This window comes from Hetaerina americana, unplaced genomic scaffold, assembly GCF_022747635.1.
Source record: "Hetaerina americana unplaced genomic scaffold, ioHetAmer1.1.p SCAF_5, whole genome shotgun sequence".
In the NCBI taxonomy this organism is placed as follows: Eukaryota; Metazoa; Arthropoda; class Insecta; order Odonata; family Calopterygidae; genus Hetaerina; species Hetaerina americana.
In genome coordinates this window covers 19,770,532-19,786,503 of record NW_027287095.1, presented here as the reverse complement: position 1 = coordinate 19,786,503, position 15,972 = coordinate 19,770,532, and the positions used below count along the sequence as shown (strand labels likewise).

The window sequence follows — 15,972 nt, the reverse complement described above, 5'->3', positions numbered from 1 at the left end:
CTGTAATTTATATGCAGAGGGAAGAATTTTAGGCTAAAGAGGAAGAAGCAGAAATAATCCTATTTCTGGCATGTTGGATGGAAAGAAATGAGGAAGGAAGTATTTGAAATGGAACGGGGATTTACTGTAAGTGTTGGTTTTCAGGTTGTTCTCAAGTTAATTACTTGATGTTGATGCTTGTCTCACTGTTATTACTCCTATGTGGTGTGCATTGTGAAAGACCACTGTTTATACATCCATTGAATACTTAGTGCTTTGCGGGAAAAGGCATACCGTTGGTCTCCTCATTAGAGTTCGAATTCCCTTACACATATATATTAGAGACAAAGAATAACAGTAGGGAAGTTGTGGCTGACCCAATCAGCAACTATTGAATGTAAAACCCTACTGAAGAGTTATCATTGAAATCAATAGATGATCTTCTGTATGGAACTGCCGATAATCCCGAAAGAACAGTCTTAAACATTAATTCTACATGTTTAGTCCTGAAAGATTTTAAGTTTCCAATCTGAGCTCAGCAACCAAAAATTTCACAAGAATGAAAAAATATGAATTAAATTCAATAAAATAGTCTTCAAGATTTATTCGTTAATTTTGAATGTCTTATTTAAAATATTAGCAATGTAATAATTTATTTCATCAATAATGAAATAAATCAAAAATAATTAGTAATTTAAACAATATTTAACCCAATATTGTATTACAGTATTTTCGCTGAATGCACGCGTCTGCCTAGAAATGATGATGATACGACTTAAAGTGACCATTAATTATCTTTCTCAATGCAATATTTGGCTCTTTTTCCTTTTAAGTACATATTTTTGAGAGTTTTACCCCTTTTTGGCTCTTGCTTATCGTTGAGTTTTATTATTAGGGTGGTCACAATGTTCTTTATATCTGCAACCTGCAGAATCAAAAAATAACTTTGTAACGATTTCACGCTGTTTATTTATCTTGGTTTACAGATGGTGGCTGAGTTGGAAGTAGGGTACCATATCATTTCGCTCATGAAGACTTTGTTGTGTATATTGTCATAGTAGTACGAGCCACAGTATGGATACCGAAGAAGAAGAGGCCCGTAGTAGCTTGGAGATAAATTTCTCAAATTTATTTCTGTGGGGCTGTATGATTGCTATTGTTTTCGGAGGGGTTTTTCCTTATATTCCGCAATTTCAGAAAATTAAAAAGACTCAAAGTACTGAAGGATTTTCCCTTTACGTGTGCCTGGCTCTCATAGTTGCTAATACTTTAAGAATTATATTTTGGTAAGTGTATAGGATTTGGTTAGTTTTAGATGCGATCGTTTTTAATCACTGCCCTCTGCACGTATAGCGTAATGGTTTGCTTTTCACCTCGAGCTTCCCGACATCACAAATTTTATCTTTTCTGTTTATCTTATTCACTACCATTTTTCAGTACTCTGTGTACTTAATGTTTCTTCTATGTTGGAGCTTTTTGTTTTTTATTGACATCCTCGTTCAAGGCAGAGTATTCCATGGCCCGCGATAAGGTTTCCTCATTGAAATGGAAAGTGAGTTGGCACAGCTCATGCCATCTCAAATTTGTACGTCTGGCATTTATACCTTCTCGAACGTACGTGGTAGAGTATGGCATGCTTATCAGAATAGTCTATCTTTGCCAGCGTACGCCTTTCAGTACTCTATCTTGGGTGGAAAGCTGTCAAAACTTCCAGCAGTATCGTTAATGGATCCAGCCAATCCAAGGATTGATGACCATTGCATATGAGAGGGAGAAAGGTTGCCAGGTGTTTTATATATAAGATTCACTAAGATCGTCAATAAACTTGAAAAATTATCATATCCGGTAGGACTAGGGTTAACCCTGAAATTTTTCATTTGAGTGTAGGATTTTTTTCATATTTCCCATATTACGTACATTTCTCTCAACTTCGACCGTAACCCATTATATATTTGTTTAAACCATAACCAGGGTAGGTAACAATGCGAAGAAGCAAATTCATATCACTCTTCAACTGCTAGGCGTTATAACTTTACCCACTTATACATCTGGATTGTTTCCCCAAGTACCAAATGTTAATTGGCGAAATATTGCTCTTTTTCAAGCAGCAAAGAAGCTACCAACGAAATTGGGAAATCTTCCTTAAAAGCGTTGCTAAGGTGTGCTGAAATGTGTTATTTTATCTTGCTAGTACGGCATGTTAGAGTTCTCACCTTCTGAAGTTTACAAAACAAAATATGTATTTATCATAGTTTCTTGTGCATATGGATCTTACAGAGATAAGGTATCGGCCTGAATTTGAGAATCAAGTCCAATGCCGACTTGTTGTGGAAAATGTACTTGGGAATTGAGCCACTAATATATGCACATCATTTCAGGCAGCCAATAGAAATGTATTAATATTTAATGATGAATTGCCTTGATAAAGGCCACTTGAAATATTAATTGGGCTGAAAATCTTTTACTTCTTGGATGTGCACATTGGAGCATTAAGTTATCCAGCCTTAATTCTGAAGACATTAGTGTGCAAATGTTATAGGCATTTGAAGCAGAAAGTGAGAGGAACTTTGGCTCACACCTCTGTCAAATGTTCATGGCATTAAGGGGGCAGTTATTTTTCTATGTTCCCCATAATTGCTACTTGGGAAGTTGGCGATCACAGTTGTTTTATTTTTCAAGAATTTATGAATTCAGATCTTTTATAATTGAGGATATAATTAATTAAGGATGTTTGATATGGATTTATATATTATATATGCTCTAATATAAAGTCGAAGAACACAAACTTTAAATTTAAATAAAATTCATAATACATACCAATTGAAAAAACTATGGGGTAGAGAGATGTCCAGATGGATGTCTTTAGCTTTTCAAAAATTCATTAATGAGTTACCTATCACATATAAAGGCTCTTATTATGTACTCTTTTGCTAGCATGCAGCAATGAATCTAGGAAGTTCAAAAGACCGTTGCTAGCAAAAAGGAATGGTTTTGATGTAAGCATAGTTGTAGCCTCCTTATCATCATTCTTCATACATATTAAGACAGAAAATATCAGTGTCCATGGAATTCCCTGGCAGCAGTTATCTACACTGTTGTCTACAACCATCAATTATTAATATTTTTATCTAGCTGACTGATAACTATTGAAATCAATAGATATCTTTTACCATATAATAATTGGACTTCAACCTCTTAAGGAAGGTTTGGGATTGGCACAGGCTATACCATTGTACAAACCCACATTTCTTTGCCTCTCCTAGCAAAACACAACGTGACGTCGGGCACAACAATAAGCCCTTCTTCAAATCCATGTACTTCATACCTCCCTTTGTTCCATCCAACATGACTATTATGTTTCAATCCCTGAGCTGCTTGCCTAACATTGTCCCACCAGGGTCTTCAACATCCCTCTCTGCTCAAAATGCTCTGTATCCATCTTTCGTGCCTCTTTATGATTTCTCTCAAAAATCCCTTCTCCTCCCCAATGAAGCCTAGCCCTTCTGCATTTGTTTTCCTTATGGCTCATTTCACCTTCTCCACATCTGTATTTCAAAAACCTCCAATCTGTGGCCAATCTTCCTGCTTATGTTTACATGCCATACCAAACTGCACTCCATATCAAAGTTTTGATGGGCCATTTCTTCACATCATTACTCAAGGTCCCTGTCATCAATTCCTTCCTGTTGAAAGCTTTGTCTAATGCAATTCTTCTTTTAAAATCCCTACTACTTTGACCATTTTGGAGAGAATACATTTCCGGAACATGTAAATTGTCCTGCATGCATGTAGTTTATAAGCTTCTATATCAAATTTAACTTAATTTTTCTCTTTCTCAAAAACTGCAAAACCTTAGTTATGTTTATATTTACCCTCATCCCATACTTATCACACTGACTTTTCAGTGTACTCAGCAATGCTGGCAACCCCTTAGCTAACTGACAAACTAAAGCTTGATCATCAGCATGCTTAACTGATTTTATGGATTTCCCATGGACTGTCATTCCTATCATCAGTTCTTTCCTTGCCTCTTTAGTCATTGCCTTCACTTATACACGTAACCACAAGTGATGGATTGAGTGTCAGGGCGGGCAGTGTGAGGAAGAGGGGTTAGGTGGGTGTTCATTATCACCTGTGCCTTTGAATGCTTTTGCCATATAGATGCACAATATTCAGCTTGATCAAGACTTTCAATCTAGTCATTGATCAGTTAATTTAAGTAGTTAAGTTCAATGTAGTTATTGTATGAAGAGTAACCAGCATTTGTATTATACAAAATCTCATTTCTGAAGCTCCATGTCTACCATGATTTCTTTCATGTGAGCCCACCTTTCTGGGATGATAATGTCTGCCATCACAGAAAACACCACGAATTGGATGGACCGCATACTGCTATAATTCATTTGCTTCAATCAAAAACAATTTTTATTTAACTACATTTAAATGTTCAAAATAGGTTTTTGGTTGGCACAGAAAGTGACTATTATTACTTTTCTAAGCCCTATCAATCACAAAAATAAGTAGTGCCTCACCCAACGTGACAACAATGTAACTCCATGCAATTTTTAGCAGTTCTTCATTATACCAACTGGTGTAATTTTCACCCCTCCACCTAACACATCCAAAATTGCCTCCTTTTTCCAAATTCTCTATATTCCATCGCCTCTCCTTATACCCTTCATCCACTATTCTTACCTTTTTTAATTTCTATCAGCAACCTTCCCTATTTTTCTGTCACGTGTAACACTTATTGTGCACTTATCTTTCTGTCTGGTTTATTTTCTTCATTCTTCTCATCACCTTCACATCTCCGCAACCACCAGTCTATTTTTATCCTCTTGTCTCCGTGACCTAGTTTTGGAGCTAAGTAAGACTGCATTCAATAGCAAATTTTTCTCTAATATGTTCTTTGTAAATTTACTCAAGGCCCTTACCATAAACTTCATTTACTACACTTTATAAAAGCTTCTGTAAATAATGGGTTGGAGTTCTTCCAAAATAGAAGTAGCATACTATCAATCCAAGGAGGCATTGTCCAACTCGGTGGTCTGCATGGAGACCAATTACATCAACTTGTTTTGTAGGGTACCAACCATAGATGTATGGTATTTTGGATCTTCCGAATTCCTAAGTCCTAAACAGAAGCTCGGGTTATGAAAGAGCTGGAAAGGTTACTAAGCTCTGCATTTGCTAAGCCAGTCTACATCTGTCACAGCTATGAACTTAGGACCAAGACTAATTGGCATGTCTTTATTGTATCCATAACTAACTGATAAGGAGACATTGATTATGCATACTACTCCGGAATTTTTCAGTTAAAGCAAAATGGAGTGGTGCAGTTTGTAGTTGTCTTTAGTGGGAATGGATGTTGCCCTCTTGCCTCCACAATGAAATTTCATCTCTTTGTGACAAAAGACTCAATGGTACATGACTTGCGAGAATACATGAATTAAAATGTCAGTTCCTCACCTTCATACTGTTCGTTAATCATTGGAAAACTGTGTATCATAAGGTTCCTATCTAAATGATTTGCTTTAGTGTGCCACTTAATGCAAATTTGATAGATGTGATCAACAATTGTTTGTTCATTAATTGTACTCTTATTGTCTCATATACTCTATATATCTTCTAGCAACTAGTACAACCTTGGAAGAATCATCACACACGACCCTATTTTTGCTTTCATTTTATGATACACTAATATCAGGAGAAAACTGCACAAGTAAATAAGAAACCTCTAAATTTTAAAAGTACTTTCAATGAATTTTCATCCTTTGAATTGATACAATAACTAAAAGGCTAAATTCAGCTGTATCTCTCGCCTACCAAACCATTTGAGGTCGTACCGGGGGTCTTCTGCTGTGGGGAAATGGGTAAGGGCCTGAGGATGATTGGTCAGCTGAGCATTTAGGGGAAACACCGGGGTTTGTGAATTTTCACCCTTAACCCAATTCCCAAAGTATGATTTGCTTTTTATTCAATGTTTTATTATGTTGTACCCTTACAGGCTGGAACTTGGTTTTTTTATTTTATTTAATATTACCCTGCAAGCCTCTCCTTGAGTGTATGGCAGGGGGTGATTACATGCCAGACTGCCCTTGACCCAAAGTACCTTCCCTCCTGGTTTGATTGAAACTTGCTAAGCCCTGTGTCAAAATAAATATTCTTTCGGCATTCTGAACCTTCCATTTGAAAATTATGTAAATATGAATTTTGTTTCTTTGAATGAGGCAATTCCTTGTCTACTTTGGCTGGTTGAGTGGTATTTTGTCGATATTGAGTATCTAGCTGGGGAAATTTTGTTCTACTGTCGTTCTTTTGTGAAAGAGACAAATTTTAAATTTTTATGTCTTAAGGAGATCTCTTTCCTGCAGGAAGTGGTCTGGTAATCATTGCCTCTTTTCCTTGTTTTAGGTTTGCCAAGTCTTATGAGTTTCCTCTTCTTCTACAAAGTATTATCATGAATTTTGCCATGTTTGTCATGGTCCACCTCTGTGTGAAGGTCCAAGAAAAAAGTATGGTGATAAAAGGAAAGGAAAGGGTATTTACTGGTGGGTCTAATGCCATTATTTTTAGATGCCTGTCAACTCTCCGTAATCCTTAATTGTTATATTTTTTCTTTGCTAAAGATTTTGACTGGAAATACTTTTGGGCCTGGAGTGACTTCCAGTCATATGTGGATTGCGTATTGGTACTTGCCATCATTGTTGGCATGTTAACATACTTCATGCTAGACATCTCAATATATGTAGAAGGATTGGGATTCCTGGCTGTCCTAACTGAAGCAATGCTGGGTGTGCCTCAACTTTATAGAAATTTCATTTCTAAGTCAACCAAAGGAATGAGGTAAGTTAATCATTTTATGGGTGGAATGAGTTCAAATTATCTTGGAGTTGAAATTCACTTAAAAAATATATTCTGGACACCTTATTTTTTATATCTCATTCCAATTCCCAACATTTTTGCATCAAGCTTCATTTTTTAATGTACTGATACTTCAAAGCAGCAAGGTTTTAAGGCATCCAAATCAGTTACTATGGGCACTCAAATGTGCTATATTTTCTCTATTTCACTACTAACCTTTCCTATTTTTCTGGTTTCAATATGGCATATTATGAAGACCTGGTAGTGTGGCATAACAAGGGATTTCCAGTTGCTGCTGAATTCCTTCAGTCATGGAAAAAATTCAAAATGAAGTCCATGGGTGTCCTAAACAGCCATCACATGATTGTGATGGTGATCCATTGCTTAGCTGTTTAGAAAACAACAAAAGATTCCCATTATTGGCAAAATCAGTTCTTGCTTTACTGGCTGCTCAATCTTCTAACTGTTCATCATAATTATTTGAGTCCGTGGATTAATACTGATTGACACTTTTTAATGTTTCTAGACATAATTCAGAAACATTGAACTCCAAATCTTTATGATTTGTTGTTATAACATTGAAAAAGGATAGTTAATCTAAATGCAAAGGTTTTTCAAATGTTTTTAAAACCTTATGTACTGGATTAACAAGTGATTACCTATTTAATCTACAATGTTTACTCCATGAAAATATTTGAATTCATTTCTTAAAATTCTCTTTGTGGTTTAAAAGTATTTTCTAGTGGTCTGTCATTTTATTACTTAATTTGTTTCAGTATGAAACCATATTCTCTACCTTTTCTGAGCATTGGTTGAGAAGGCTGAAGATGCTGCTTAAATGAATAAGAAAGTAAAAATTGTGCATATAATGCATTTTTAATACTTGGATATTTATTTAAGATTCTACAGAATGTCTTTATATGTTTGATTCAATTTGAATTCAATTCAAGTGTACAAATTCGATTTGAGATGTGATCTGAAGGAATATTAGTGACTAGGAGGGCCAATTTATTTTCAGTGACTTTTTTGGATATGGTTAATGGTAGGTTTTTGGTTTTGTCCTTGTTTAGGAAGAGATTACCATAATTTCTAGCTGATGAGATGCATTTTTTTGGCTCCAAAATGTGCTCTAAAATTATCCTGTCTAATGTGTATTAATGAGAAAGGCCAATTCTCTTGAAGGTGAGGAGGAAACACCGGAGAGTTAAATTAGGAGTGCGTGAGATGAAATTAAACACCTATATCTATCCTTTCCATACTGATTGTGAGGGAAAGGAGATTCTGGGGCAATAAAATAGTGCCTCAAGGTGAGAGAGTGTGCTTACATTGAAAGAGATTTAAATGGGCCTGCAGGAAGGAGGGGTAGATATAGAGTTGGAATGTTTTGTATTAGTTCCATTTTAGGAGATAAAAATGAAGATGGAGAAAAAGTGTTGGGCTCTGTTCTGACTTTGGCATGACAATAATCAATGCGATACCTTCTTGTGTAAAAATAGAAAATATGCAGCAGATAGCAATGAGGGTGGAGAAAGTCTGATTCATTTTCTGCTGTGCGGAAAGCACTTGAAAGGAAACAGGAAGTGTAAAGTGATCTGTGGAGAGAATGCAGCTGTTCAACACGGACTGCTTTTTATGAATTGTTTAATAAAGAGAGGCAGGGGGGGGGCAAGCCCATAGGATTAAGTGGTGGAGGCTGCTTCAAGATGCTGAATTAAAAAGCAAGGTTTAGACGAAAGGGTCAAGAAGTGCAGCCTAGGTATGGGGGTTGGGAGCAGAGTCAACCTGTTGAGGAGGGAGGAAGTGTTAAGGGAGCAGTGGCATAGTTTGGGTAGTCATACGAGGAAAAGGGAGGGGAACAGAACTGATTCTGCATAACCCACTGTATGAACACAGCCTGACAGCAGTATGCTGTACCCTGTTACACCTTCTTACTTGCACCCAAATGTAATTTTTTAAGCTAATGGCACCTTTAAGGAATGGTTTCATAGAATTCTAACAGCTAAAGGAAGAGAACCATGGTGTAAATGAGAACTCATTAACTTTAAGAAATAATTTTGTCTCAATTATTTCCAGAATGAAGCTAACAAGTAAAATACAGTGGAGTAATAAAAAGTATACAATTAAATTTGTTGACAGTAAAATAAATAATACAAAATAATAATTATTTCATGTTTCTTGTTCAACATTCACATTCCCTCACATTTCTCCCTGTACAATTCTGCTGGATATAGAATTGGTCACATATATACGAAACATATCATGGAGTCCATGGTTTATTAGACTGCGTTTTAAGAGTTCTAAAAGGTCAGTTTTTAAAAACTAATTACGTATGGGGATATATTAGAAAGTATTCTTTTAGTCAACATATGAGAGAGAGAGAGTATGCCAAACCTCTCAGCATAAGGACAATGGTGATGCTGCGTGAAAATTGATTTATTCAGCTTGCAACGTAAAAATAATATCTGTAGAAATATATATTTTGGAGAGTGATGTGATGTCCTTGGTATGAATTATAATTCTACTTTTGAGGGAGGGATTTTGAATTTCAATATATATTTATTTTGGAGATTAGCCGCTGAAGTAGGGAAGATATTTGCCAAGTAAAACCAGGGAAAGTTGCATTTGAACAATTGGAAGAGTTTTGCTGTTTTGATGGTAAAAAGGCCCTTTATTAAAAGAAATAAGTAATAATGACAATATTAATAGCATATAGTATATGGAAAGAAGTGATTCATGAAAACTAATATATGGAGTCAACTTTTCTACAGATGTGAGGAATGGATGGTAGAAGAAGCAGAGAGGAGAAGGTTGGAGAGTGATGAGAATGTGGTGCTGCCCAACAATGATGGAAATTAAATGCATTCACAGTGGGATAAACAAAGAAGTACATACTTCGAGGATTGGGTGAAGAGAGGAGCTTATTGAGGACATATGGAAGAAGAAGGGGGGAACTTAATTTAATACAACCTGGGCCACATAGTTTACTGAAGATCATATTTGAAGGAAGCACAAAGGGGGAGAACTGTAGATGAAGGCCACGGATGGACTATGAGTGGCAGGTAATGGAAAATCTTGATACAAGGAGTCGTGAGGGAATGACAAGAATGCCGGATTGGAATAGGTTGTAGATAAAGGGCAACTACTGAGAACCAATTCTTGGATATCTAATGCTGTGATAATGGTATTTGAGATTAATTATATAAGTTAGCTTTAGGATGAATATATAGTTTATATTGAGGTATTTACCCCTGAGTACTGTACATATTTGTGTACGTATACTAAATACTACGTAATCTGCCATGCGATCACTAAGGCCCTTGTGAATGAGCAAAACATGTCTCATACACACTCTGGAGCGATTGAAAGAAACAAATCTAAGTTATTATTTCACCAGTGGATATTCCTACAGCTTAAGGTAAAGAATATATTTGCCAAAGTTTTTATTGAAATTTGAATACCCCTGGCCTTGAGTGTACTTTATTGCGAGATGGCCCTTGCTTTCAATGCCAGGAAGGCTCATCTCCTCCCACTTGTGTAATTTGATGATTGTTGTTGTAACACGTTGTCTGCCTCTCTCAGTGTGAAGATGGTGCTCATGTGGACAATGGGTGATATTTTCAAGACGTTCTACTTTTTGGAGAGAAATTCTCCGAGACAGTTTGCTGTCTGTGGTGCTCTTCAAGTTTGGGTTGACTTTTGCATTCTTATCCAAGTGGTGACATATGGAACTCCACATCGTCGAGGGAGGAAAGTTCAAGCATCTCTCTGACAGTGGCCGAAGAAACCTTTGCAAGTGCCTTCGAACATTCCACTTAAATTTCCTTGCATGTGGTGTCAGGACTAAAAAATGGTATTTCCAGTGATATATCTGGGCCTGCATTTCTTGTTAGCCTCTATTTTCTGTGAAAATATTGGCAAAATAATGGTTGTATTGGTGCACAGCATTAACAGAGGTATGGAGCCAATAGTTAATGTTACAATTACCTATTTTATTGTGATTTTCACTAAATGCTAAAAGTTATATTTATTGTTCGGGTGAACTGAGAGGATTGTGCCTTTGTGTTGTTTTATAATTCAGAGTAATATTTATATAGTGAAACCTCCCGAAACATTCAGATTATGTTTTGAAAAACCACTTTCTCATAGAAAAGCATTATGAAGAAAACTATGATTCTGTAAAAAAGTGACTTATATGCTAAGTGTAAAACATTTTTATCATTGTTATTCACAATGAGCAGATCTTATGATACTAACTATGAATGTCTGTTTTTGTAACATAAAATTGTTTTTGTAAATATTAATGCTGGTTAATATGGCTGCTACTTTTATAGAAGAAAACTTATACATTTTTATTACACTCTGAGTCAACATATCACTGCAGCCCTACCTTGCCTATGTAACTTGAGATTGATTTTTGTAAGTAGATAAGCTATTAAATGATGACAACTGCAGATATTTTTTTGAAACTTAAATAGTTAAGGTAATATCAAAGTGGTTTTTGACCTCAATGATTCTGTCCAGAAATGCAGCCTGAACATGAAAAGTGGAAAAGTGTTTTGGACCAAAATGGTCAAAGTATTAGGGACTAACAAAGAAGAAGAATTGCATTAGGCCAAGAGGCTTTCACAATGAGTAACTCTCTCATTTCAGTAAAAACTAAAAGCAAGGAGAATAGGAAAGAAATATAAGTAAGGGTGGTATAACAGGAAGAGTTCAGCATGATGAGCACACCGTTTTATAAGATAGCAAATAAAAATGCCTATTTGTCACCATTATCCAAACCGCGTTTGGACCTGAATTTTGACCTGACTTCGACAGCAGCGAAGCCATCATGTAACCTGGTGGAAAATGACAGGAGTAACAAGAAAACCCTGGTGTCATCTGTATATCTGCATTCATTGCATGAATGTAAACTCATTTAATTTTAATTGAGCTGTAAAAACTGTATTAAGAGGCCACCTGCAATTCTGCTGAAAAATGGCCTTCAAGAGGGATGGGATTATTTGATAGGGGAACCAATGCCTGGGTAGATTGCTTCTAGATGAGCGCATAAATACTTTGAAAATGAGGAAAAATACTGAGCTGATGATTTGCATGAAGTGTGATGAATCAAGTTAATAATTATTATTCATGATTAGAAAATGTTCCATGCAGAATTATTTACTATGAAATTTAGCATGCTCACACTACGTTAGTATAACCCATGGGGTACAAAATGTAAAATGCTATACAAATATCTAGGTACAAGATATAGATACAGATATCTAGGTACAAGATGTACATGAAAATATAATATGCACAAAAATGTGATATTTTGTTATACCATTTTCTTGAACTGATATTTGTTTACAGTGTTAAAGTTAGTACAACCTGAGTGGAAGGTCACTCTTTGGGAAGAATGGAAAAAAAGTCCGAAAGCAGTTGAAAGTCTTAACTATTTACAAAATCTAAGATGTTCATCAGTTTTTACTCAAAAAACGGACACTGGTTTTACACATCAATTAAAATTTAAAATTATCTCAAAAAAATTGTGCATCTTTCTTTGTCCTTTAATTTTTAGTCAGGCTTACTTTGCAGTAAAAAAAATGTATAAAAAGGTCTGCACTTTCTGTAGTTATTTTCTTTTCAGAAAAATCTAAATCTCTTTGAAAAGTTAGTACATTTTCTCTCCATAATAATTAGCACTTGTTACTGTATTATGACACCTGTATATGCAAGAGCTTCTTGAGCAGTCAGACTTGGTTCCAGGTCTAATTCCACAGAGTCTGAATCATTGTTGTCTTTGGCTATGGTTCCTTATAAAAAATGCCATTGAAAAATGAGACATGAAAAAATGTGTGTAATGTTGTTATAATGGTCAGTATAAACATTGTACCTATTGCATTTTGATGTATAGAATCCTCCCAATCACTGCTGATGTCATTATAACAGGCAACATGGCTTTTTGTATTTTTATCTTTACTCAAAACATCCACAACATCTGATGGCATCTCTTCAGTGTCTTCATTAACTGGGTTAAAGAGTTACAATTGATAGTACCTTACAGCTCTTCTACCCTCAACATCATTCCTAGCAGAAAGCACCCAGGATGCACATGGTGTCACTCATTCACTTATCCTTGTCACTGAAATGGAAGTGGCAACTTTTTGTGGGAAGTCCTCCAGCCAAATTCCTCCCTCATATATTACGAATTGCTACAAATTAGTCCATAAAGACTTTTCCTCCCACCTTTTCCTAAACCTTTTAGTAGTTCCGTAGTGATGTTGTCTACCCCCATGGGTCTATTTTATATCAATTCCCTTAATGTCCTTTCTATTTTGCTATCAAGTAAGCCTGGATCTAAGCTATCCTCTTCTAGGTCATATTCTCTTAATATTTCTAAGCTTGCTGGCCTAATGTTTTTATATTGGATATATATTTCATAATTTCCTTAATGCAATCATGCTTTTAAATTATGCAATGTTGGTTGCTATGTGTAAATGTTCAGTCAATCACTTCCAATTTGCACATTATTGTAAATGATATCCATGCATCTTTGTTTCTCTCCATCTGTACTCCATTCCCTGGACATCCTACCTTTACCAAATCACCCATATTTCCCTAATGGCACAAATGATCTAAGTTTGTGAGAACAAATGTTCATAATTTTGGAACCTAGATCATTTTCACAATTTATTACATTCCAGATCATGTATATAAAAGTTAAACCCTAATACAGGGTGGAGCAGAATGGACTGCCTAGTTTCAAAAAATCACTGAAGAGTGCACAGGTAAATTAGCGGAGTGGGAGTAGTGGCGTTAGCTGGGATAAACAGTGCCATTTTCAGTAGTCACCATGCAGTGGTCTGATAAGCATCGAGGCTTTGTCATAGAAACGTTCTTTAAAAACAATTATAGTGTGGTGGTAACACAGAGGGCTTTTCGTAGGTGTTTGGTTTGACATGTCATGACAGGGTTCCTGATTCTAAAACCATTAGGAAATGGATTACTATTGTATGGGCAACAGCATCTGCACTTCCTAGAAAACCAGCTGGGTGACCTTAAAGTGTGAGGACTCCTGAAAACATTGTGTCCGTGAGAGCGACCACGGAACAGTCTCCATCGCGCTCTGAGCGGAAACATGCTGATGCTCTTGGAATATTGCCCATAACAGTGAAGCAAATTTTACACTCTGACCTTCACTTACACCCCTACAAGATGATGGTTGTTCAAGAATTGAGTTCAGAAGACTGGGTGAAACGTACAGATGCTTGCAATGGGATCTTTACCTCTGTGCAAGCTAACGTTAATATGTGGTCAAGCGATGGAGTTCATTTCACCTCTCCGGCTCCGTAAATAAGCAAAATTTTCATTACTGGGCGACTAGCAACCCTCGCAAACTTCACCCAAGACCACTTCATAGCCGCAAAGTGACAGTTTGGTACTCTGTGTCCTTCATAGGCAGTATTGGGCCTTACTTTTTTGATTCTCGAGGTTCAACTGTTACTGTGAACTCTGCGCTCTATTGTGAGAAGCTTTTTACTCCCCAAAATGGAAGAGTAAGGTGAGGAATATGATACAGAAGCCTTTTGGTTTCAACTGGGTGGTGCCACGGCTTATACCACCTGTCGTTCACGCAAAATACTGCAAGAACAACTACCCAGCCCCCTGATCTCCTTACAAGGGAATGCTCCATAGCCCACTCGCTCCCCAGATTTGAGCCCTTGTGATGTTTCGTTGGGACTATCTCAAAGCTGAGGTTTGCAAAGTTTGACCTAGGACCTTGGAAGCTGTTAAGGAGGCAATTACTGATGTCATCGCTGGAATAATGCAAGATGTGCTGAGAAGAGTTTTCGAAAACTTTTTTGAATGACTCAACATGTGCATCGCTTACCAAGGTCATCATCTGGATGAAATAATTTTCAAAACCTAATGAAAAAATAGCATTGGATGTAGTTTTCAGATATAAAAATTTTTAAAAATTATTTTGGTTGACTTTTTTAGAATTTACCCGTCAAATCAGGGAGTTCATTCTGCCTAATCCAGTACTTTTAATATCTTTAATGGATTCACTACTTCAATTGTTAATATTATTATTATTGCAGGTAGTGTCCGATTAGATGCAAGTCTGACAGTCCCTGAAAACTAGTATTTTCTTCTTTAGCTCCTCATATATTTTCTACCACTCTTTATTTCATCCAACATGTTGATTATCTTCCTCCCAATGTACCCAATTTCCTCTACGCTTCAATATCACATCGTCCTAATACCCCTCAGTATCTAATATCTACTTATTTTGCCTTATTCAACATTCCCCTGACCACTTTTCTCTTCCCAAACCATAGCAAATACACCTTCATATTCCTTCCTCTTTACCCAGTTCATTTTCTCCACTTCTCTCCAATACTCAATCTCAAAAGCCTACAATTTGAATACATTTAATTTCCACAAAGACCAGGTTTTGAAACCTTTTCTTCTTAACTCCAAATCCATCTAACTAATATTTTCTTCACAGTACTCCATATATACCATTAATCGTCAACTATCTTCTTATGGGAAAGGTTTCTTTCTGTAATTCAGTTCTGGTACTAATATACTTGCTAATAAGTACATTTTCTTGCAGCTGTGGTCCAGGATTATGAAATTAAACCCTGGCAACAAAACAGCATCATAAAAAACCTAAACAAAAGAAAGCATCATTTTCATTTATTTTTTTACTTCAAGAAAACAAAATTCTTTTAAAAATACCAGGAATAATGGCCTTTTTATCAACAAAAGAGGGCAACTCTGTTGAAATTATTGGCTAAGCACTCTTTCATCAATGAAATTTAGCCATTTATTCAAAGCTGATGGTTTACAAACTTCCAAAACAATCTAATTATGTACTGTGAATATTCCCCATTCAAGAGTTTTCTTCTGTAAGTTTTTAAACTACCAACCTCCAAGGGACAAGGACTCCTGGTCATAGATGGCACTGGGAACTTTTTTATAAGTGGTCATGTCACTCCAGCCTATGTATTGTTATAACCCTAGAAAGATATTGAAAGTTGGATATATATGTAGTATATGATGAATATTCTTTCAGAGGTATGGAGAATTCAGGGGAGGACTGTAATAATGTTCTACTGTAGGACATGCTAACAACTATTG

The 15,972-nt window shown here is 36.1% G+C and overlaps 1 protein-coding gene across 2 annotated transcripts; it reads left to right on the top strand.

Annotated features, from left to right (window-relative positions):
* Positions 1–953: 953 nt before the first annotated feature.
* LOC139693877 (solute carrier family 66 member 2) lies at positions 954–11,294 on the top strand. 2 transcript variants are annotated; one of them, XR_011702076.1, is made up of 5 exons: positions 954–1,265; positions 6,394–6,530; positions 6,609–6,825; positions 9,612–9,902; positions 10,423–10,509. XR_011702076.1 is itself a non-coding variant. In XM_071592193.1 (4 exons), exons 1-4 carry the CDS (start codon positions 1,054–1,056, stop codon positions 10,610–10,612), a joined length of 756 nt encoding a protein of 251 aa, XP_071448294.1. In that variant the 5' UTR covers positions 954–1,053; the 3' UTR covers positions 10,613–11,294. The 2 variants fall into 2 exon arrangements, 1 of the variants encoding a protein (XP_071448294.1); XM_071592193.1 differs by lacking the exon at positions 9,612–9,902 and having other exon boundaries at positions 10,423–11,294.
* Positions 11,295–15,972: the final 4,678 nt, after the last annotated feature.

Excerpts from the sequence above, each read along its gene's own strand:
- LOC139693877 (XM_071592193.1), top strand. The coding sequence starts at position 1,054 with ATGGATACCGAAGAAGAAGAGGCCCGTAGTAGCTTGGAGATAAATTTC. Across the intron at positions 1,266-6,393 it reads ACTTTAAGAATTATATTTTG|GTTTGCCAAGTCTTATGAGT; the intron begins GTAAGTGTATAG and ends TCCTTGTTTTAG. Across the intron at positions 6,531-6,608 it reads AAAGGAAAGGGTATTTACTG|ATTTTGACTGGAAATACTTT; the intron begins GTGGGTCTAATG and ends TCTTTGCTAAAG.